Here is a 25,887-nt window from a genome sequence, read left to right on the forward strand (position 1 = left end):
CAGTGAGAATGGGGAAAATTAACAAGGCAGGAAACCACAAATGCTGGAGAGGATGCAGAGAAAAGGGAACCCTCTTACACTGTTGGAGGGAATGTGAACTGGTGCAGCCACTCTGGAAAACTGTGTGGAGGTTCCTCAAAGAGTTAAAAATAGACCTGCCCTACGACCCAGCAATTGCACTGCTGGGGATTTACCCCAAAGATACAGATGCACCTGCACCCCGATGTTTCTAGCAGCAATGTCCACAATAGCCAAACTGTGGAAGGAGCATCGGTGTCCATCGAAAGATGAATGGATAAAGAAGATGTGGTTTATGTATACAATGGAATATTACTCAGCCATTAGAAATGACAAATACCCACCATTTGCTTCAACGTGGATGGAACTGGAGGGTATTATGCTGAGTGAAATAAGTCAATTGGAGAAGGACAAACATTATATGGTCTCATTCATTTGGGGAATATAAATAATAGTGAAAGGGAATAGAAGGGAAGGGAGAAGAAATGGGTAGGAAATATCAGAAAGGGAGACATAACATAAAGACTCCTAACTCTGGGAAAAGATCTAGGGGTGGTGGAAGGGGAGGAGGGCGGGAGGTGGGGGTGAATGGGTGATGGGCACTGAGGGGGGCACTTGACGGGATGAGCACTGGGTGTTATTCTGTATGTTGGCAAATTGAACACCAATAAAAAATAAATTTATTATTAAAAAAAAGAAAGTCAATGAAGAATAGGGAGCAATGGAAAAATACAAGTTAAGAAATAAAATCATCTAAAGACCAATGAAAAAATTAAAGGTTCTTTTCTAATTTATTCTAAAATATATATTACAAATTTCATAATTTTAACTATCTTCGTGAAATTCAGTGACATAAGTGTATTCATATTTTTTGTTCACTCATCATTGCTATCCATCTCTAGAATATTTTCACCATTCCAAATTGAAGCTTCTCACTTTATAAATAATAATTCCCCATTCCCCCACTCTACAGTCCTACTAACAATTATTTCTTTTTTTTAAGATTTATTTTTATTTATTTATGATAGACATAGAGAGAGAGAGGCAGAGAGACAGGCAGAGGGAGAAGCAGGCTCCATGCCGGTAGCCTGACGCGGGACTCCAACCCAGGACTCCAGGATCGTGCCCTGGGCCAAAGGCAGGCATGAAACCGTTGAGCCACCCAGGGATCCCCCCTAACAATTATTTCTGTCTTGATAATTTGCCTATTCCAAGTACCTCATAAAAGTGGAACCATTGTGCAGTAGGATTTTCCTAGGCAAAAGCTGTATTATACTCAGAGACGTCTACAAGCCTTCCAGGCCTGCAGCTTGCCATTTGCTTCTCATGCTCTTCTCTCAGGCATCTACTTTTTTTCTCTCAGGCATCTAAATGAGGATGCTGGAAACTAAATCCCCAGGCAGTGTGGAACTGTGAGGGACCGCACCTAGGCTCAACTCTCAGAAGTTAAGTATTCCTTAAAGCCAAATTTCAGCTAGCTTCTCATTTGTGCGAGTCAGAACCTAGCTCCATTCTAAATGAGCATGTTACTGGGAAATCTCTGTATTGAATTGGATACACCGGACTTCTGGGCCTGCAACTTCCACATGCTTTTCACACAACTTCTGCCAGCATCTAACATAGAGATGTTGGAAGACAAGTCTACAGGCGATCAGGACGCAAGAGGGTCCTGCAATAAGCTCAACTCTCAGAAGTAAGTATGTCATGAAAATGGCAAGCTGCAGGCATGGAAGGCTTGTGTCTCCGAGTTCAATACATCTTTTGCAATGGGAATTCCTACAGTAGAATGGTGTTTTCTTGTAACTCCCATAGGAGCAAATATCCTTGTATGCTGGCTACCAGACAGACTCCTTCAGAGAGGTGAACACACATGCTGTCCCTGGAACTTTCACACTGCCTGTGGATATAGTTGCTAACATCTGATCTTAAATGATTGTCAGAAGCTGTGTGAGAGGCAAGCAGCAAGTTGCAGGCCTGGAAGGCTTTGTGTCTCCAAGTACAGTACAGTGCTTTAATGGAACCTCCTCACCTAGAAACGTGCTGGGTTCTAACTCCATTAAGAACAAAGCTAGTTGTGGGGATCCCTGGGTGGCTCAGCGGTTTGGCACCTGCCTTTGGCCCAGGGCGTGAACCTGGAGACCAGGATCAAGTCTCATGTCAGGCTCCCTGTATGGAGCCTGTTTCTCCCTCTGCCTCTCTCTCTCTCTCTCTCTCTCTCTCTCTCTCTCTGTGTGTGTGTGTGTGTGTGTGTGTCTATCATGAATGAATAAATATAATCTTTAAAAAAAAACGTGGAACCATACAATATTCTTCTTCTTTGTTTGGCTTAATTTCACTTAGACAAATTTTCTCAAGATTCATCTGCATTGTAGGATGTATCAGAATTTCATTCATTTTAAGTGCAAATAATAATACATTGTGTATTATTATTTTCATTTCTGCATTCCTATCGGCATTTTTAAAAAAACCTTTGGCACTGTGAATTATGCTGCTATAAACATTTGTGCACAGATATTGTCTCAAGTTCTTGTTTTCAATTATTTTTTTGTATATCTTTTGAAGCATAATTACCAAATTATATGATAATTCAATGTTAAGCTTTCAGAAAATTGTCATACTGTTTTTTCACAGCACCTAACCATTTTACATTCCCATTGAGGGTGTGCTAAGAGGTAAAAGAAAATTAATGAACCAGATTACATTTTCTCCACATTTTTATTATTTATTGTTTAATAATATATTTCATAATGGGTGAAAAGGATGTTTCATTGTGGTTTTTATTTACTTTTACCTAATGAGTAGTGATAGACTCTTCTATGTACTTATCAAGTATTTATGTATATTCTCTGGAGAACTGTGTATTTAAAACCTAACTGATATTTTTATATGTTTTTTGAGTTTTGAGTTATTTATGTACTATAGATGTTTATTATTTATAGGATATAGTTGCTTCAATTACCTAAATTATCTACTTTTTATTTATAATAATTACACAAAGGATGTAATTGAAGCAACTGTATTTTCACTTATTAAGGGATAGTTTCCAGAGGGGATGTGTGAGGGAATTGGTTAAATAGGAAATAGGGGATTAAGGAGGGCATTTGTGGAGAACACTGGTGTTGTATTTAAGTGTTGAATTGCTAAATTCTGGGATCCCTGGGTGGCGCAGCGGTTTGGCGCCTGCCTTTGGCCCAGGGCGCGATCCTGGAGACCCAAGATCGAATCCCACGTCGGGCTCCCAGTGAATGGAGTCTGTTTCTCCCTCTGCCTGTGTCTCTGCCTCTCTTCTCTCTGTGTGTGTGTGTGACTATCATAAATAAAAATTAAAAATAAGAATTGCTAAATTCTATACTAGAAATCAATATTTCATTGTATATTAAATTAAAAACTTGAAAAAGAAAAAAAGGCTAAAAATTTTTAAGATAATATAAAATAATTATTATTCATAAAAAAGACCCAAAATACATAGTTGTGACTGCATTTCAAAGTAAAATAGTAACAAATAGATATAATACATATATATAACTATTCCCTAGGTAATTTCACATAATTCCTTTTGTTTGCTTTTGAAATTTGGGACAAATCAATATAATCTTATTTATGATGTAAGGCAGCACATTGACCCATACACTTTCTCAGGGCTCCCTTGACTTCATTGTTCCTCATACTATAGATGACGGGGTTCAATAAAGGAGTGAAGATCGTATAGAATACTGACACTATTTTATCATGGTTAGCTGACCTGTAGGATTTGGGTCTCATGTAGATAAAAATAGCTGCTCCATAAAAGAGTCCCACCACAGAGAGATGTGAGGAGCAGGTGGCAAAAGCCTTCTTGCGGGCTTCTCTAGAACGCATCTGGAGAACCGCAGCAAGGATGAGACTGTAGGAAATCAGGATGAGAGAAAATGGAACCAACAGCATTAATACACAGCAGATATACATGACATACTCAAAAACAAACGTGTCAGCACAAGCCAAACGCACCAGAGTGGGGGCCTCACAGAAGAAATGATTGATCTCATGTGCACCACAGAATGGAAAACTCAGGGTGGCAGCAGCCTGCATGAGCCCATCAGCTGCCCCCAAGAACCAGGACCCCACTGTCATTCTCAGGCATAATTGCCAGCTCATGAGAACGGGGTACCTCAGTGGGTGGCAAACAGCCACATAGCGGTCATAGGACATGGCTGCTAAGAGGAAGCACTCGCTCCCTTCCAAAGTGATGAAGAAGAAGATCTGAAGCCCACAGCCAGCAGGGGAGATGGACTTCTTGCCACTCAAGTAGTCAGCTGCCATTTTGGGCACAATGGTGGAGATCAGCATCATGTCCATGAGGGAGAGTTGGCTCAGTAGGAAGTACATGGGAGTGTGGAGATGGACATCCCGGTGAATCAGGAGAATCATGAGGGCATTGCCCATGAGGGAGCCGAAAGCAATTGTCAGAACCATTGAAAAGAGAAAAAGGTGGGCTTCTGTGTGGTGAAAGAGTCCTAGGAGAATGAAATCTGAGGTGGTGTTCCAGATGTTCATGATTTCATAAAAGAGTGACACTGCAAATGAAGAAAAAGATGACAGTTTCATCATTTACAATGCTCTATTCAATTACATTTTTCATGGAAAGAATTTGTGTGAAAATGTTAAAAACTATACCACATCCTTCATCTGTGACTTGCAGTCTTATTAGCTTGGACATAATGTTATTTTCATTTTTTTCATTTTCAATATAAACACTCCTCAGATTTAGTTTGCTTAATTGATATAAAGAATACAATTTCTTGATGAATTTAAAATACTTTATAAACATATATTTGTGCTACCTGATATCAACATAATGGACAAGGAGTAAAATATTCAGTTTATTCATGTCTGTGCTTGCTTTTACCATGCATAGTCAAGATTCTTACAAGATGAATTAAATCAATGTGTTCAGCAAGATAAAAGCTAGGTCTTTGTTAATGAGGATTGCATGTATCAAACACACCATAATTTATTGGAACCTATAAAAATCTGAATGTTTTCCTGACATTGATTAAACTGGGAAGGCATTTTTACTTTCCAAAGAAGAAAAGTTATATATTTTTAAAGATTTTATTTATTTATTTATTCATGAGAGACACACACAGAGAGAGGCAGAGACATAGACAGAGGGAGAAGCAGGCTCCAGGCAGGGAGCCCAATGTGGGACTCGATCTGTGGACTCGAGGATCACGCACTGAGCCCAAGGCAGACGCTTAACCACTGAACCACCCACGCATCCAGAGAAGTTATATTTTCAGGTGTAAGAAGTGGAAGGAATTTGTCTGTAGATATAACCATAACTTTATTTGGAATTAATAGTTTGACTTTTTCAAGTTAAACATTGAATAAAATAATTACCTTCCTAGAATATGTTCCCCAATGCAAGACAATGGTACTAAATGCAACATTTCATTAACTGTATAAAGAGATCTTGTGTAATGATATGTTTTCCCTTCAGAGTTAGAGACACAATCTTCTTCGGCCAAATAGGAGAAAATAAAATGTTAGCATCCAATGTAGATAAGTTCATTTCTTCTTCAGTCCCAAGAGAATCTATATCTCTAAAGGCATATTCATCCCTGATCTGCTAGTACTGAAACTGCTCTCACTTGTTGAGTGAATAGGATCATAATTGAAGGAATGAAGATGTTAATTCAATCTCAAAGATGTCATCTAATTCAATGAAATGACATTTCAGGAGTTCAACTCTTCCATTGTAATTTTATTTGCCCCTGATTTACATATGCCTCATGTACTGAAATGCCAATAAAGACAGAAAGACAGTTCAAAAAGCTCACTCAATCCCTAACTCCATTGCTGCAGCATCATCATTGTCCTGACAGCATTCTACTTCAGGGTTTAAGTTGGTTGTTTCAAAGTTAAACATAGAAGCACACTTCCTCCTCATAGATTTACACAGCATTTCCCAAAATTTTGTTATTTGCACACCCTCAGATCTGTAACATTTGCACTCTGCACATCTAGGAACTGTAAGAATTCCCTAATTATGGGTCTCTCTAGTGCTTTCCTGAAGGATCTCAAAACCCAGAGTTTGTCTTTTTGTGATTGGCTTGTTTCACTTAACATCATATCCTCAACAATCACTCATGTTGTATCATGTGTAAGAATTTCCTTTTGTTCTAAGTTGAATAGTATCCCTTTTAATGCATACACAATATTTTCTTTATTAATTTATTGCATCTATGGACAAAAAATGGCTTCTATCATTCACTTCAATTGTCTATTTATGGATAAATTTAATGATATTTTTCATATATTTTTAAAAATTTTATGTGAATAGATATAGATTGATAATAGAGTAATTATAGCTACTTTTTCCCCATTTACATGCATGCAAGAGAGATGAATGTGTTTATAGACTCATTACAGCTAAAATTATTACATTTAGTAAATACTTTTTCTTTTGAACTTAAACTAAGTTTTTTAAAAATTTGGAATTATTAGTGCTTAGCTATTGAATGGAGATAGATATATATATATATGTATACATACATACATACATATATATGCATTATTTTAAGGTGAAATATATGTATAATAACCATCCTTCATCATGGGTCTGATTGTCAACTCAACATGCTATTTTGTTTATAGTATTTACTAGTAAGATATACTAAATGTGTCAGTTAAAATCACTGGTAGGAAATCATATTTTTCCAAGAACAACAATCTTAAGTTATTTGTTTTATCAAAAATCCTAAGTATATTTTACAAGAGACACAATTTTTCACTAGTTAAATGTTAGAAAGTCTGCACAAAGAAGATTCTACAGGATAATTCTTAATTGAGTATGCATACAAAGTGGTTGAAAATCCAAGTAAGAAATTAACTTATCCTGAAATAAAATATCTAAAATGGAAGAATGAAAGCTCAACACAGACTAACGTAGACGTTGGAAAATTTAGTATTCTGAATTCTTTTCCTCTGGCTTAAAAGGGAGATCATTTCTTATGTTTTCAGTCGTTTATTTAGAAAGGTGCTGAAATTGTGGTATCTTTACTTAAATTATAAAATAATATATTTTTCAATGATAATAGAAGGCATGAGCTTATACTCCTTTTTTTTTCTCAAAGTGTAATCACAGAAAATTTAGAGCATGCTGATAATTTTCCTTCTGTATCTTTCTGATCCCCATCAGAAACTTATGCTAAACACTGTAATTTGTTTCTAATCAATCTCTTCTGTTAAAAATAACATAATAACAGCTAAATCCTTTATTAACTGAGTTGACAAGTTACTGCAAAAGACTTTACCTGATGACTGTGTCAGCTAACATATATTTTCATTTTCACATTGTGGGATATAAAAATAACTATATTTGTAAAACTACATAGAGAAAGTAAAGTGACTTTAGATTTTCTGGGGTTCAGAACTTACTAAATATTAGAAATGACTATGAACTACTTACATATATAAAATGATGATCTTCAACAAGCTGGATCTGTATCTTTTCTGAGCAGAATCATCCTAATGCTTCTCTTTGGGAGGAGGAATGATCTTATAGTGTGGCAACATCAAACTCACTCATATCACTGTCTAGACTGTCCTATTAAAGGGTGTGGCCTATTGACATCTTTTGATAAAAATACCATCTTACTAGTATAGCAGACTTGCATAAGTCTCTTGGGATGATGAAAATGTTTAATTTTCAAAGATTTTAAAGATTGTGCATTCTTTCAGAAAGCTATGATTAATTAATATTAAAATAATGGAATCATCTATAATCAAAAGTAAAATGTAAATAGCTATCTATAAAAAGGAATGATTTTTAAAAATCAAGGAGTTAAATAATGCGATACTTGCACTAATTGTTAAAATTTTGATGGGGCAGATTAGAGTGCACTATTGAAAGATAGCTTTTATCAAAGACAGTAATCAAAATGATCAAACCCATGGTAGGATTTAGCTATTGTTTTTATCATTAAACTTAATTTGATGCCGTGTCATAAGTTTGTTTGCTTGTATATTTGTGATTTTATTTTACCCTGTTATTTTATTTTACTTAATATTTATAGCTAAGTTATAAAATCTATGATAATGGTAAGAACAGAGAAGAATGCATTTATTGTGTCAAGCACTTTTTAAAAATTTGTTTGCTTATTTGTGTGTGTGTGTGTGTGTGTGTGTGTGTGTGTGTGTGAAACACTTTGAAGTTTGATTTGATATGGATTCTTTTAAAATATTTTATTATTGTTTGTATTATGTATTATCAGTTTCCAAGCAAACCTTAGTTCTTGGCTACATATTTATCACTCCATTTGCCTTGGCTTACCCAAGAATATATATAAAAATGGGTGATAGGAATTAAGGAGTACACTTGTTATGATGAGTACCAGGTGTTATATGGAAGTGTTGAATTACTATATTGTATTCTTCCAACTGATATTACCCTGTATGTTAACTACTGGAATCAAATAAATAAATAAATAAATAAGCAGAAATATATATATGCAGTTATAATACTTATATATGTATATACAACTGTATATGTGTAGGTGTATACATATTCATATATATACACTTATAAAACATATATGTGTATATATATACATATATATGTGTGTGTATGTATATATATATATATATATATATATATATATATATATATATAGAATTGCTTAATCCATGTGAGCTGAAAGAAGTGTCATTTATCTGTTTAGGAGGTAAACACATTGTAAATTTTAAACTTCTGCCTCTGAATGTTGAATTTTATCAAAGTGGCAAATCCTACTCTGATTCATTTTTATTTATTTATTTTTTTAATTTGATATTTTATTTTTTTGCTTTTTGATTTCTGATTGCTTCCCCCACCCTTTTTTCCTTTCTTTCTTTTTCTTTCTCTTTCTCTTCTCTTTTTTCTTCCTTTTTTCTTTTTTCTTTTTTCTTTCCTTCTTTCCCCCTCTCTTTTTCTCCTTTTCCCAATACAACTTGTTTTTGGCCACTCTGCACTAAGCAAAATGACTACAAGGAAAACCTCACCTCAAAAGAAAGAATCAGAAACAGTCCTCTCTCCCACAGAGTTACAAAATCTGGATTACAATTCAATGTCAGAAAGCCAATTCAGAAGCACTATTATACAGCTACTGGTGGCTCTAGAAAAAAGCATAAAGGACTCAAGAGACTTCATGACTGCAGAATTTAGATCCAATCAGGGATAAATTAAAAATCAATTGAATGAAATGCAATCCAAACTAGAAGTCCTAATGACGAGGGTTAACAAGGTGGAAGAACGAGTGAGTGACATAGAAGACAAGTTGATGGCAAAGAGGGAAACTGAGGAAAAAAGAGACAGACAATTAAAAGACCATGAGGATAGATTAAGGGAAATAAACAAACGACAGCCTGAGGAAGAAAAACATACATTTAATTGGGGTTCCCGAGGGTGCCGAAAGGGCCAGAGGGCCAGAATACATATTTGAACAAATCATAACTGAAAACGTTCCTAATCTGGGAAGGAAAACAGGCATTCAGATCCAGGAAATAGAGAGATCCCCCCCTAAAATCAATAAAAACCATCCAACACCTCGACATTTAATAGTGAAGCTTACAAATTCCAAAGATAAAGAGAAGATCCTTAAAGCAGCAAGAGACAAGAAATCCCTGACTTTTATGGGGAGGAGTATGAGGGCAGACCTCTCCACAGAGACCTGGCAGGCCAGAAAGGGCTGGCAGGATATATTCAGGGTCCTAAATGAGAAGAACATGCAACCAAGAATACTTTATCCAGCAAGGCTCTCATTCAAAATGGAAGGAGAGATAAAGAGCTTCCAAGACAGGCAGGAACTGAAAAAATATGTGACCTCCAAACCAGCTCTGCAAGAAATTTTAAGGGGAACTCTTAAAATTCCCCTTTAAGAAGAAGTTCAGTGGAACAATCCACAAAAACAAGGACTGAATAGATATGATGACACTAAACTCATATCTCTCAATAGTAACTCTGAACGTGAACGGGCTTAATGACCCCATCAAAAGGCGCAGGGTTTCAGACTGGATAAAAAAGCAGGACCCATCTATTTGCTGGTTTACTTTTTAAAAATTCCCCTGGGTTTTTGAGGTCTTTTCTGATTCCAACAAATCGTAAGATGATTTGTTCCAACTCTGAAGGAAGTCCATGGTATTTTGATAGGGATTGCATTAAATGTGTAAATTGCTCTGGGTAGCATTGACATTTCACAATATTAATTCTTCCAATCCATGAGCATGGAATATTTTCCATCTCTTTGTGTCGTCCTCAATTTCTTTCTATAGTGTTCTATAGTTTTTAGGGTATAGATCCTTTACCTCTTTGGTTAGGTTTATTCCTAGGTATCTTATGCTTTTGGGTACAATTGTAAATGGGATTGACTGCTTAATTTCTCTTTTTTCAGTCTCATTGTTAGTGTATAGAAATGTCACTGATTTCTGGGCATTGATTTTGTGTCCTGCCACACTGCCTAATTGCAGTATGAGTTCTAGCAACTTTGGGGTGGAGTCTTTTAGGTTTTCTAGGTACAGTTCATGTCATCTGCGAAGAGGGAGAGTTTGACTTCTTCTTTGCCAATTTGAATGCCTTTTATTTCTTTAGGTTGCCTGAAGCTAGGCCTTCTAGTACTATGCTGAATAGCAGTGGTGAGAGTGGACATCCCTGTCTTGTTCTTGATTAGAGGAAAGGCTCCCAGTGTTTCCCCATTGAGAATGATATTTGCTGTGGGATTTTTGTAGATGGCTTTTAAGATGCTGAGGAATGTTACTTCTGTCCCTATACTTTGAAGAGTTTTGATCAGGAATGGATGCTGTATTTTGCCAAATGCTTTCTCTGCATCTATTGAGAGGATCCGATGGTTCTTGTTTTTTCTCTTGCTGATATGATCAATCACATGATTGCTTTATATGTGTTGAACCAGCCTTGCATCCCAGGGATAAATACCACTGGGTCATGGTGAATAATCTTCTTAATGTATTGTGGTATGCTATGGCTAGTATCCTCTTGATCTCTTTCATCTCTTTTCATCAAGGGATATTGGTCTATAGTTCTCCTTTTTGGTGGGGTCTTTGTCTGGTTTTGGAGTGAAGGTGATGCTGGACTCAAAGAAGGAGTTTGGAATTATTCCATCTCTCTATTTTTCACAACAGCTTTAATGGAATAGGTATGGTTTCCTCTTTAAACATTTGTTAGAATTTCCCTGGGAAGCCATCTGGCCTTGGACTTTTGTGTGTGGGACGTTTTTGATGACAGCCTCAATTTACTCCCTGGTTATCAACCTGTTCAGGTTTTCAATTTTTCCTGTTCCAGTTTTGGTAGTTTGTGGTTTTCCAGAAATGCATCCATTTCTTCTAGATTGCATAATTTATTGGTGTATAGCTGCTCATAATAAGTTTTTAAAATCGTTTGCATTTCCTTCTTATTGGGGGTGATCCCTCCTTTCCCATTCATGATTTTATTAATTTGAGTCTTTTTTCTATTCTTTATAATAAGGCTGGCTAATGGTTTATCTATCTTATTAATTCTTTCAAAGAACCAACTCCTGGTTTTGTTGATCTGTGTCACAGTTCTTCTGGCCTCTATTTCATTGAGCTATGCTCGAATCTTTATTGACTGTCTTCTTCTGCTGGGTGAAGGTTTTATTTGCTGTTCCCTCAGCTCCTTTTTGTGCACATTTAGCTTTTGTATTTGAGTTCTTTCCAGTTTTTGGATAGATGCTTGTATTGTGATGTATTTCCCCCTGAGGACTGCTTTTGGCTATCCCAAAGATTTTGAATGGTTGCATCTTCACTCTCATTAGTTTCCATGAATATTTTTAATTCTTCCCTAATTTCCTAGTTGACCCTTTCATCTTCTAGCAGGATGGTCCTTAACCTCCACGTGTTTGAGGTCCTTCCAAACTTCTTCTTGTGATTTAGTTCTAATTTCAATGGTCTGAAAATATGGAGGGTAAGATCCCAATCTTTTGGTATTGATTAAGACCTGATTTGTGACCCAGTATGTGGTCTATATGAAGAAACTTCCATGTGCACTTGAGAAGAATGTGTATTCAGTGGCGTTTGGATGTAAAGTTCTGTAAACATCTGTGAAATCCATCTGGTGCAGTATATCATGTAAAGCTCTTGTTTCTTCTGAAGATGTGCTTAGTATATCTGTCGATTGTAGAAAGGGCTACATTCAAGTCACCAAGTATAAGTGTATTATGATCTAATTATGTCTTAACTTTGCTTATTATTTGATTGATATACTTGGCAGCTCCTGCATTCAGGCATAAATATTGATGATTGTTAGGTCTTGTTGATGGATAGATCCTTTAAGTATGATAGAATGTCCCTCTTCATCTGTTACTACAGTCTTTGGGATAAAGTTTAATTTATCTGATATGGGATTGCTACCCCTGCTTTCTTTTGAGGACCATTTGAATGGTACTTGGTTTTCCAACCTTTTATTTTCAGGTGTCCTTACATCTAAAATGAGTCTCTTGTAGACAGCAAACAGATGGGTCCTGCTTTTTTATCTAGTCTGATACCCTGCACCTTTTGATTGGATCATTTTGCCCATTCACGTTCAGAGTAACTATTGAAAGATAAGATTTTAGTGTCATCATGATATCTATTCAGTCCCTGTTTTTGTGGATTATTTCCTTGGACTTGCTCTTTCTTCTACAGAGTCCCCCTTAATGTTTCTTGCAGAGCTGGTTTGGTGGTCACATATTCTTTCAGTTTCTGTCTGTCTTGGAAGCTCTTTATCTCTCTTTCTATTCTGAATGAGAGCCTTGCTGGATAAAGTATTCTTGGCTGCAGGTTCTTCTCATTTAGGACCCTGAATATATCCTGCCAGCCCTTTCTGGCCTGCCAGGTCTCTCTGCAGATGTCTGCTGTTAACCCAATACTTCTCCCCATAAAGGTTAGGGATCTCTTATATCTCGCTGCTTTAAGGATCTTCTCTTTGTCTTTGAAATTTGCAAGTTTTGCTATTAAGTGCAGGGTGTTGAGCGGTTTTTATAAATTAAGGGGGGGTATCTCTCTATCTCCTGGATCTGAATGTCTGTTTTCATTCCCAAGCTAAGGAAGTTCTCAGCTATGATTTGTTCAAATACACTTTCTGGTCCTCTGCCTCCTTCGGTGCCCTCAGGAACCCCAATTAAACGTAGATTTTTGCTTCTGAGATTGTTATTCATTTCCCTCATGACTTTTTAACTGCTTTTCTCTTTTTTACTCAGCTTCCTTCCTTGCCATCAGCTTGTGTTCTATGTCACTCGTTCTTCTACTTCGTTAACCCTCGTCATTTGGACCTCCATTTTGGATTGCATCTCATGTAATTGATTTTTAATTTTGGCCTCATTAGATCTAAATTCTTCAGTCATGAAGTCTCTTGAATCCTTTATGCTTTTTCCTAGAGCCACCAGTAGCTTTATAATTGTGCTTCTTAATTGGCTTTCTGACATTGAATTATCATCCAAATTCTGTAATTCTGTGGGAGAGAGGACTGTGTCTGATTCTTTCTTTTGTGGTGAGTTCTTCTTTCTAGTCATTTTGCTCAGTGCAGAGTGGCTAAAAACAAGTTGTACTGGAAAAAGGAGAAAAAGAAAAAAAGGGGGGAGGACAAACAAAAAAACAAAAAACAAGGAGGGGTATCCTCTGATTCTATATACCGTAAGTCCTTCGACTACCCCTGGAGCTTTCCAGCGGTGCTTGGTCAAGAACTTGCTCTTCCCCTTTCCTTCCAGCTGGTCCTCTGGGGGAGGGGCCTTCTCTGCTGATTGTCAGGTGTGTGCCCCTGGGGGAGCTGCCCCGCCCCTGCCAGGTGCACGGCTCAGGGGGAGCTGTTTATCTTTTGAGGCCCATGCTCCCTGGCAGCCCCACTCTGTTCGAGGCACAAGGCACAAGGCACAAGGTGACATAGGGAGGAACAACAACACTGGCGGTGTCCAGCTCTCCAGCCCTGGAGTCAGCTCCCGCTGTAACTCCTGCAGCTCCCAGTATGGGGGAGCCTGGATGCTCCGGATGTGGGGGGCACTGACCTGCACAGCTCGGGGGTGCCCGGTGGCAGGAGCGTCCTCACTGTCCTGTGTCATCCCAGCCCCCACCTGTCCCAAAGGGATCGCGGGTCCTGAGCTGTGTCCCCCGGCGCCCTGGGCTCCGAGGCCTGCGTCGCTGGAATCGCTCTTCTGGGGCGCGCATCCCCCTCCTCGCCAAGCCACTGCCAGAGCCACAACCTGAGCTGCTCCCGGGGCCCGCTGGGCGCGCACTCCAACCCTTTTCGCAGCTCAGCCCATGGTGTGTGGCACGCTCTCCCCACTTCCTCTGTTAGTGACCCTGGGAACCTGGGGGCTCCACTGCCCCTCCTGGGATCCTGCCCAAGTTCCCTTCAAGTGCCTTTCCATCCAGGAAGACTGGTAAATTTCCTGCTTCTCCAGGTGCGGCTCTCCTGTCCTGGGGGCACTGGCCACCCGGCCTTAGCCCGGCTCCTCGCTGGCCCCCTCCCCCTTGGATGATTTTTTATTTCTTTATTTTTTCTGTCTTCCTACCTTGATAGAAGCGGGAACTCTTCTCACTGTAGCATTCCAGCTGTTCTCTCTTTAAATATCAGGCCAAATTCGTAGGTTTTCAGGATTATTTGAAGGTTATTTAGGTGAGTTGGTGGGGACAGGTATCTTGGGGACCTACTCTTTTGCCATCTTGCCCCACCTCCCCCTGATTTCACTTAGCTTAATACATTCTCTATCCATGTTGTTTCAAGTGGCATGATGTCATCCTTTTGTTATGTCTGAGTGATATCCCATTGTTTGTGTGTTATGTGCATGTTTTGTGTACAGATCCTCTTTATCCATCTGTCTATTGGTGGTTGTATCCACATCTGGTTTATTATAACTAAATCTGCAATGAACATCACAGTTCATGTATCTTTTCAAGTCTGCATGTTTTCGTTTTCTTTGGGTAATTGCCCAATAGCGGAATTGTTAAATCATATAGTATATATATTTTAAAATTTTTGACAAACAGTTATAATGTTTTCCACAGTGGCTACAATAATTTGGATTTTCCACCAAGAGTGTGAAAGACTTCCTTTCTCTCCACATCCTTGCCAACACTTATATTTCATCTTTTTCATTCTAGCCATTCTGACAAATATACAGAGAGATCCAAGTGCTTTTGATTCTAACATCCCTGATAATTAGTAATATTGAGCACGTTTTCTTATATCTGTTGGCCTTCTGTAAGATATGTGTGTCTCCCTTGGAAAAAATATCTATTCAGGTCCTTTGATCATTTTTAAGCAGATTTTTTTTACTGAGTTGTATATTTTTTTAAATATATTTCAGATATTAACCCCTTAATGCATATATTACTTGGAAATATATTATCCCATTTAGTTGGTTTTCTTTTTCTTTTGTTGATGGTTTCCTTCCCATTCCCAAAATGTTTATTTTTGCATAATTACAATTGCATATTTTTGTTTATATCTCCCATTCCAGAAAAATATTCCTACGCTGATTTCAAAAACCTTACTACCTGTATCATCTTCTAGGAGTTTTGTGGTTTCATGTCTCACATTTAAGTCTCAGTCCATTTTTATTTCATTTTGTGTATTGTGTAAGAAAGTTTTCCAGTTTCATTTTTCTCATTGGAGGTGTCCAATTTTTTAAGCAGCATTTATTGAAGAAAATAATCTTTTCCCCATTGTATATTCTGGCCTCCTATGTCATAGATTAACTGGCCAGATAAAAAGGGTTTTATTTCAGGTTCTCTATTATGGCTTATTGATGTATGTGTCTATCTGTGTACTAGTTCAATACTCTTTGCTCTTCTTTCTCAAGATTGCTTTAGGTACTCACGGTCATTGTACTTTCTTATGAATTTTCAAATTCCGTGTTATAGTTCTTTGAAAAATGGTATTGATATTTTTATAGGGATTATTAAATCTGCAGATTGCATTGAGTAGTATAGATGTTTCAACAATAATGCAAAAGCATGTAATATCTTTTCATTTGCTTGTGTCTTCTTTAACTTCTTTCACCACTGTTTTATAGTTTTCAGAGTACAGGTCTTTCATTCCCTTGGTTAAATTTATCCCTAGGTATTTAATTCTCTTTGCGGCAGTAGTAAATAGAACTGTTTCCTTAATTTATCTTTCTGCTATTTATTGTTGTACAGAAATAAAACTGTTGTGTATTAATTTTGTATCCTACAACTTGAATGAATTCATTTATCAATTCTAACAGTGTTTTGTTCAAGTAGTTAGTGCTTTCTATGTATAGTATTATGATGTCTGCAATTGATGGCAGTTTAACTCCTTCCTTACCAATCTGGATAATTTTTGTTTCTTTTTCTTGTTTGTTTGCTATGGCTAGCACTTCTAGTACCATGTTTTCAAGAATGTGGCAAGAGTGAGTATCCTTGTCTTGTCCCAGATCTTAGAGAAAAACTTCAGTTTTCTGCAATTGTGTATGATGTTAGCTGTTTTGTTTTTGTTGCTTTTGCTTACATGTTTTGGGATTTTTATGGCTTTTCCTCTGTTATGGTATGTTTTATCTAAACTCACCTTGTTTAGTTTTTATTATGAATTCATGTTTATTATGATCGAATTTTACCAAATACTTTTTCTGTGCCTATTGAGATGATCATATGATTTTTACTCCCTGTTTCCTTGACATGGTATGATACATTAATTAAATTGCAAATATATTTTTTAAAGATTTTATTTATTAATTAATGACAGACAGAGAGAGAGGCAGTGACACAGGCAGAGGGAGATGCAGGCTCCATGCAGGAAGCCTGATGTGGGACTCGATTCTGGGGCCCCAGGATCACACCCTGGGCCAAAGGCAGGCACTAAACTGCTGATTCACCCAGGGATCCCCTTAAATTGCAAATATTGTAAAATTCTTTCATCTCTGATATAAATTCCACTAAATAATGGTCAATGATCATTTTTATGCATTGTTAAATGTGGTTTGTTAATATTTTTTGAAGTTTTTTTCTCTGAGTTCATTTTGGATATTAGCCTATAGTTTTCTTTTTTTTTTTGTAATGTCTTCATCATGTCTCAGTATCAAGGTAATAGCCTGATTTAATAAATTTGGAATTTTACTTCCTCTTATATTTTTTGAAATCATTAAAATAGGTATTAATTCTTCTCTAAGTGTTTGGTAGAATTTACCTGTTAAGGTAGTTAATACTGGACCTTCATTTGGAATTTTTTTTAAAATTTATTCACTGTTAATTTTTTTAATTTTAAATACAGTTGACACACAATGTTACATTGTTTTTAGGTGTACACCATAGTGACTTGAAAATTTTATATATTGTGTTATGTACACCAAAAGTATAGCTACTATCTGTCCCCATACATCACTCTTACATCATTGATTATACTCCTTATGTTGTGCCTGTTATTCTCATAACTGGAAGCCTATATCACCCATTCCCTTTCAACTATTTAGCCCAATATCCTGGCCTCCATCTTATAAATAGAAATATTATATAATCAAATAATTCCACTATTGGCTATTTACCCAAAGAAAATAAAAATACTAATTTGAAAAGATAGATGCACTCCTGTATTTATTGCAGCATTATTAACAATAGCCAAGGTATGGAAGCAATCTAAGTATCTATCAATAGACTAACAGTTACTGGAGATGTGATATGTATAGATAAAATATCCAGAGGGTTTTTTTAATTACTAATAAAATTTAATTATAATAATTAATAATCACTGAAATTTTCTATTTTTCTTGATTCAACTTTGAAAGATTGCTTGTTTTAGGAATTCATTAATTTATTTTTAATGATTATGTATGTATGTATGTATGTATGTATTTATTTATTTATTTATTCATAAGAGACACACACAGAGCCAGAGACATAGGCAGGGGAAAAAGCAGGCTCCCTGTGGGGAGCCTGATGTGGGACTTGATCACAGGACCCAAGAATCACAACATGAGCCAAAGGCAGATGCTCAACCACTGAGCCATGCAGACATCCCAATTGATTTCCTTTAGGTTGTCCAGTTTGTTTCCATATGTTATTGCCTAGTAGTCTCATAATTCTTTGCATTTCTGTGGTGTTGACTTTTATTTCTTCTCTTTAGTTTCTGATCTTATTCATCTGGGTTCTCTCTCGTTTTCTCTCTTTTGGTGAATCTGAGTAAAGTACTAATTATTTAGTTCATCTTTTCAAAGGATAAGCTCTTGGTATTAATAATTTAATATGTAAATTTTATTTCTGCTCTGATATTTATTTCCTTCCTTGTACTTACCTTCAGTTTTATTTCTTTTTCTTTTCTAGGTCCTTTAGATGTAAGGTTATATTATTTATTTGAGATTTTTCTTTATAAATTTCTTCCTTGATTTCTTTATTGAGCCATTGGCTTTTTAGTAACTAGTTTAGAATCCATGTGTTTTTATTTTTATTTGTTTTTTTCTTGTGATTGATTTCATACTTTGTGGGCATAAAAATGCACAATATGATTTCAAACTTTTAAAATTTATGCAGGCTTGTTTTGTAGCTTAAAACGTGGTCTATCCTTGGGACTGTTTAATGTGCCCTTGAAAGGAATGTGTGTTCTGTTGTTTTTCGAGGGGATAATTTGTAGATATTTCAAGATTACCTGGTCTAATGTGTCCTTCAATGACACTCTTTCTTATTGATTTTCTGCCTTGGTTATCCAACCATTGATGTGGGTGGGATGTGATAGTCACCTCCCATTATTGTATTACTATCAATTTTCTCCCTTATGTCTGTTAACATTTGCTTTAGGTATTGAGGAGCTCCAATGATGAGTTTACAGATATTTATAGTTTTAATATCCTGTGTTTGGAATGACCACTTTACTATTATGTAATGTCATTCTTTGTCTATTGTTACAGTCTTTTCAAATTTTTTTTTAAATTGTAGTTCAATTTGCCAACATGTAGCATAACACCCAGTGTTCATCCCACCAAGTGTCCCCCTCAGTGCCTATCACCCAGTCACCCCAATCCACCGCCCACCTCCCCTTCAACTACCCCTTGTTCATTTCCCAGAGTTGTGTCTCTCATGTCTTGTCACCCTCACTGATATTTTCACTCATTTTCTCTCCTTTCCCTTTATTTCCATTCACTAATTTTTATATTCCCCAAATGAATGAGACTATATTATGTTTGTCCTTCTCTGATTGACTTATTTCACTCAGCATAATACCCTCCAGTTCCATCCACGTCGAAGCAAATGGTATTTGTCGTTTCTTTTTTTTTTTTGTATTTATGAGAGTCACGGAGGAGAGAGAGAGAGAGAGAGAGAGAGAGAGAGAGAGAGAGAGAGAGAGAGGCAGAGACACAGGCAGAGGGAGAAGCAGGCTCCATGCAGGGAGCCCGAAGTGGGATTCGATCCCGGGTCTCCAGGATCGCGCCCTGGGCCAAAGGCAGGCGCCAAACCGCTGCGCCACCCAGGGATCCCGTATTTGTCGTTTCTAATGGCTGAGTAATATTCCATTGTATACATAGACCACATCTTCCTGATCCATTCATCTTTCGATGGACACTGAGGCTCCTTCCACAGTTTGGCTATTGTGGACATTGCTGCTATAAAATCAGAATGCAGGTGTCCTGATGTTTCCCTGCATCTGTATCTTTGGGTGTTAACAGTCTTTTTAAAGGCTATTTTGCTTAAGTGTTTTTTTTTCTTTTTTTTACTTCTATTTACATGGTATAAATTTTTCCATTCTTTTACTTTCCATCTGCATGTTTCCTTAGATCTAAAATGTATTTCTTGTAGTTAGATATAGATAGGTCTTATATTTTTATCCATTCTATCATCCCACGTCTTTTTTATTAGATCATACAGTCCATTTGTATATAAAATAAGTATTGATAGCTATGTACTTATTTAAATTTGGGGAATTTGTAGTTGTTTCTGTAGTTCTTCTCTGTATCTTTCTTTCTCCTTTATATCTTTTTTTTTTTTAAGTAGGCTCCATTCCCAGCATTAGGTACAATGCAAGCCTTAAGCTGCTGACCGTGAAGTCAAGAAGTGAGTCAAGATCAAGAGTTGAACACTTCAGAACTTCTTGTAGTAGTCAGTGAAGGAGAAGGGTAGGGGTTAATTCACTGGGTTAGTTCGGTCTGGAGCAGCTGCCATTTTACAAGCCTGAAATGCAATCATTAAGTCAACCCAGGCTGCAGGATGCTTGATTTTAAATTGTTTGATAAAATCCTCTCCAAATATTTTACACAGAAGTTTTTCAAATTCATAATCTACTCCTAAGGATCCATAGGGTCCACCTGGGTCAAGACCAAATGGGAGCTCACCATCTTAAAAACTGCCAGAAACTGAATCCAAATTCTGAGGAACAGCCTACCCTCTGTTCTTCCCTGAAATATGGAGTAGCTCAGCTTAGACCCAGTTAGTAAGCTGACTGTGGCTATAAATTTTTACTAACACTTTAAAATCCTTCAGTTCTCCTCCCAGGTGGAGATACTTTCTCCTACAGAATCACCTGTCAACTAGCTGTTTAAAATCTATTACATTCTATTTTTTTTTTAAAGATTTTAAAGGAATCTCTACACCCAACGTGTTGCTTGAACTCACAGCCTCAAGATGGAGAGTCGCATGCTGCATGGACTGAGCCAGCCAGGGGCCCCATATCATCACTTTCATTTTAAATAAAACAGATATGAAAACCATAGCTGGGAGCATCACAATGCCAGATTTCAGGTTGTTCTACAAAGCTGTGGTCATCAAGACAGTGTGGTACTGGCACAAAAACAGACACATAGATCAATGGAACAGAATAGAGAATCCAGAAGTGGACCCTCAACTATATGGTCAACTAATATTCGATAAAGGAGGAAAGACTATCCACTGAAAAAAAAAAGTCTCTTCAATAAATGGTGCTGGGAAAGTTGGACATCCACATGCAGAAGAATGAAACTATACCACTCTCTTTCACCATACAAAAAGATAAACTCAAAATGGATGAAAGATCTAAATGTGAGACAAGATTCCATCAAAATCCTAGAGGAGAATACAGGCAACACCCTTTTTGAACTCGGCCACAGGAACATCTTGCAAGATACATCCACGAAGCCAAAAGAAACAAAAGCAAAAATGAACTATTGGGACTTCATCAAGATAAGAAGCTTTTGCATAGCAAAGGATACAGTCAACAAAACTAAAAGACAACCTACAGAATGGGAGACGATATTTGCAAATGACATATCAGATAAAGGGCTAGTGTCCCAGATCTATAAAGAACTTATTAAACTCAACGGCAAAGAAACAAACAATCCAGTCATGAAATGGGCATAAGACGTGAACAGAAATCTCACAGAGGAAGACATAGACATGGCCAACAAGCACATGAGAAAATGCTCTGCATCACTGGCCATCAGGGAAATACAAATCAAAACCACAATGAGATATCACCTCACACCAGTGAGAATGGGGAAAATTAACAAGGCAGGAAACCACAAATGTTGGAGAAGATGTGGAGAAAAGGGAACCCTCTTACACTGTTGGTGGGAATGTGAACTGGTGCAGCCACTCTGGAAAACTGTGTGGAGGTTCCTCAAAGAGTTAAAAATAGATCTGCCCTACGACCCAGCAATTGCACTGCTGGGATTTACCCCAAAGATACAGATGCAGTGAAACATCAGGACACCTGCACCCCGATGTTTATAACAGCAATGTCCACAATAGCCATACTGTGGAAGGAGCCTCAGTGTCCATCGAAAGATGAATGGATCAAGAAGATGTGGTCTATGTATACAATGGAATATTCCTCAGCCATTAGAAATGAGAAATACCCACCATTTGCTTCGATGTGGATGGACCTGGAGGGTATTATGCTGAGTGAAGTAAGTCAATCGAAGAAGGACAAACATTATATGGTCTCATTCATTTGGGGAATATAAATAATAGTGAACGGGAATAAAAGGGAAAGGAGAAAAATGATTGGGAAATATCAGAGAGGGAGACAGAACATGAGAGACTCCTAACTCTGGGAAACGAACTAGGGGTGGTGGAGGGGGAGGAGGGTGGGGGTTGGGGTGACTGGGTGGCGGGCACTGAGGTGGGCACTTGACAGGATGAGCACTGGGTGTTATTCTGTATGTTGGCAAATGAACACCAATAAAAGATGAATTTATTATAAAAAAAATAAAATGGATATGTGTAATATGTAAGAGCATCATAGTATTCCTCACCCAAGAAATCTAAGGTCAATGTCTGGAAAAATCAGATGGCCCACCCAGACCTTGTGATCTGTTCATTACTCATCATCCCACCCCCACTGAAAGAGAGAGCCTGATGCTTGCTTTGGCAACTTTGATCCAAAACCAGGTGTCCCGAGATCTCCCTAGAAAGCTTAACCGTGTGCTAAATCACAGATGATATATGATCAGGTGACAATATGATCCCTCCAGAACTTTCAGAAAGAAATTCCCTTGGCCAGGATCTAAAACAGGCTTGTTTTATGCCAAAACCCAAGTTATGGTGGTTTGTGTTTTAAAGAACATTTAGCTGCATTTTGGCTAGCTGGTTCCATACAGGCATCTGGCTATCAGTAGATGGGCCTTGAGTCCTCTGTCCTAGGAGCACAGAGGGAAGGAAGTACGAGGAGAAATCTGACATGAGAGAAGTGGCTCGGGAATTAGAAAATCAGCCATGCAGGGACTCACCTGTTGCTTTATACAGTTCTTTAAGGTGACCCTCCGGTAACCGTATCTGATGGACAGTCAGGTCCATCGTGCCACCGCCACTGTCCACAACCACATACTTGTCACCTGGTACAAAGACAGCCATCCTTTATATAGACCCCTGTCAGCCCCTTCCTGAAACAAGTTGGAGGGTGAGGACTTGGTATACCCGACTCAACACCTGTGCACACTTCTCATTACCACCATGGTTTTGCTAATTAGCTGCAAGCAAAGTTATTCATGACTGAAGAGAATGCAATAGCGTCTGGCCAGGAGTGCCGTTAACATGAAAGATAGGGAACTCAGATGAGTGAATCTTTAAGACGAAAGCATTCATGTCACATGCCGCTGCGTACCTGGCACAAACAGGGGGATGACTTCCTGCCAAGTTTATAGCGCCATAAAAATGACCTGCTGTTTAACACAGGACTTGGGCCGGAACTGGGCAATTCCAATTCCTACTTGTCTTCTAAAGAGTCTGTCTGTACGGCCTTATAACATGCAAAATTATAGCTCCAGAAGAGCCATTCTTGGGTGAGTGGTCTTTAAAACCAACCTTTTCCAAAAGTGCAAAAGGAACAAACAGGAGCATGCGTTTTTGCCAGCAGTGCAAAACACAGTGTGGAGCATGCATTGAGGAAGAGCAATGTGGATTTTGTGAAGTGGTCCTCATAAGGGACGCTGAGGATGAGTCCAGATGCCATGAACGCCCTTTTTAAGCCAACCACTGACAGCATCATTGAGCATCTCTGGGACCTGTTTCAGAAGCCTGAGGTGTCCACTGTCAAGTTCCTCTTCCTGGAGGCTTTGCTGGAGGCGCCCCTCCTGCAGCAGGCGATTCAGGCCACCTTCGGCGACAAGTGCCGCATCATCATCCCCCAGGACGTGGGCCTCACCATCCTCAAGGAAGGATACGGTCCTCTTCGACCTGGACCCCGTGGTCATCAAGGTGCGGCCATCATCGCTCACCTACAGGGTAGGCGTGCTGAACAGCTACGTGGAGGGCAAGCATCCTCCTGAGAAGCTTCTGGTGAAGGACCAGACTCGCTGGTGCACCGGTGTGTTTGATAAGTTCATCTCTGCCGACCAGTCGGTGGCCCTGGGGGAGCTGGTGAAGCGTAGCTACACCCCGGCCAAGCCTTCCCAGCTGGTCATCATCATCAACATCTACAGCTCCGAGTGCTACGACGTGAGCTTCGTCACCGACCTGGGGGTGAAGAAGTGTGGCACACTCCGCCTGGATCTCACAGGGACCAGCGGAACGGCTGTTCCCACCTGGAGGGAGATCCAGACCCTCATGCAGTTTGGGGACACAGAGATCAAGGCCATTGCCATCGATATAGCCACCGCGAAGAGTGTCAAGGTTGGGATTGACTTCTTAAATTACTAACCTGCCTGCCCCGCCTGCCCCTGCCCTTGGACTAAGCTCACCTGCATCTGTGGACCTCCCCGCTCCCCCTTGACTGTCCTTTCCCCCTTGTCCTTCACCCTCAGCATTGCTCACTTGAATTTCAGCAGGGAACATGAGAACAATTAGGGCTAGAAGTAATTAGGGGTTTTCGAGGGCACACTGGGGTCAAGAAAAACTGTCGGAAATTGAGATTGAGATTTGGGGTTGAGAAAGCTGAGGATCCTGGAAGAGCAGCTAGTTTTTACAGGTACAGAGTGGCGAGACACACCCACCCACACAAGGGAATCAGTCTGTTTCTGCAGCCGTGATTCAGCCTCATTTGCTCCGTTAGGTAGAGCTTAGGAGGCCCTATTGCTATCTTTCTAGATTTGAAATGAGATCTTTGAGCCAAGAGGAGATTCTTCATCTATTTGCGACTTTTCTTTTTACATTTTGTGGATGGCAGTCGACCTAGAATGCTGTCCATCTGCAGTTAATTGCTTTTCATCATCATGTGATTAAAATCATCTGTGATGATTCACAGAACTGGGAGCATTTTCAGCTAGTGGGAGAGGACTGGCCCTGCTGGGCACTATTTTAGGGTCTCATAATTTCAATTCTGAATAGATTCAGGGAGGAGTAGCGATAGCCTGAACTAATCTAGTAGGATTTGAGTGAGTGGGAGAGCTGACACCTTAGCTTTTCAGCAGCGGAAAGCTTGCTTCGAGGGAAATGGATAGTCAGGCACTGCTGACTTATACCAAATCATATGCTGTGTGGCATCTTTCCCCAGATGCTAGATCCTGATTTCTGAATTCATAAGTAATCCAAGCCAATGTTAGTGGGCTTCTGCGTGAGGAAATGGGCTTGCGGTTTGCCTTGTTCACATCAGCAAACCCAGGAATCTGAATAGCCCCTCACCCTGACAAGGGTACGTAACTTAACTCCCTCCTCATCCTCATCTCTCAGAGAGTTTTAGCCAGCACGCCCACATTTCAAAAAGAATACATTGGTTACACATGGATACAGAATCTATAGGATGAAATGTTTCATTAAAATCTTCTGTTTCTAAAGCGTTAAAAAAACGAGTTGAACACTTGATCAACTGAGCTACCCAGGTGCCCCCTCTGTTCCTTTCTTCTCTTGCTCTTTTATTCATTGACTGGTTTATGTAGTGATATGATTAGCAAACTTTCTCTATGTTTTTGTGTATCTATTACACGTTTGGAGTTCGTGGTTATCATGAGGTTCAGATATGTAAGATCCCAAGTACACAGAATTCCATATTAACTGACAGTCATTTAAGTTTGAACACACTCTAAAAGAACATATTTTCTTATGCTTTCTTCCATGTTTTATTTATTTTATTTTTTAATAATAAATTGATTTTTTATTGGTGTTCAATTTGCCAACATACAGAATAACACCCAGTGCTCATCCCGTCAAGTGCCGCCCTCAATGCCCGTCACCCAGTCACACCCACTCCCTGCCCACTTCCCCTTCCACCACCCCTTGTTCATTTCCCAGAGTTAGGAGTATGTCATGTTCTGTCTCCCTCTCTGATATTTCCCACTCATTTTTTCTCCTTTCCCCTTTATTCCCTTTCACTATTTTTTATATTCCCCAAATGAATGAGACCATATAATGTTTGTCCTTCTCTGATTCACTTATTTCACTCAGCATAATACCTCTCAGTTCCATCCACGTCGAAGCAAATGGTGGGTATTTGTCGTTTCTAATGGCTGAGGAATATTCCATTGTATACATAAACCACATCTTCCTGATCCATTCATC

General features: G+C 38.5%; 1 protein-coding gene across 1 annotated transcript; it reads right to left on the minus strand.

Annotated features, from left to right (window-relative positions):
- Positions 1-3,612: 3,612 nt before the first annotated feature.
- Positions 3,613-4,605, minus strand: LOC121475107 (olfactory receptor 2T8-like). Its single transcript, XM_041728238.1, has one exon. The coding sequence runs from the start codon at positions 4,603-4,605 to the stop codon at positions 3,613-3,615; it is 993 nt and encodes a 330-aa protein (XP_041584172.1).
- Between the last annotated feature and the right edge of the window lie 21,282 nt (positions 4,606-25,887).

This window comes from Vulpes lagopus, chromosome 13 (assembly GCF_018345385.1).
Source record: "Vulpes lagopus strain Blue_001 chromosome 13, ASM1834538v1, whole genome shotgun sequence".
Taxonomy (NCBI): domain Eukaryota; kingdom Metazoa; phylum Chordata; class Mammalia; order Carnivora; family Canidae; genus Vulpes; species Vulpes lagopus.

Coding starts and splice junctions, on each gene's coding strand:
- LOC121475107 (XM_041728238.1), bottom strand. CDS start 4,605: ATGATGAAACTGTCATCTTTTTCTTCATTTGCAGTGTCACTCTTTTAT.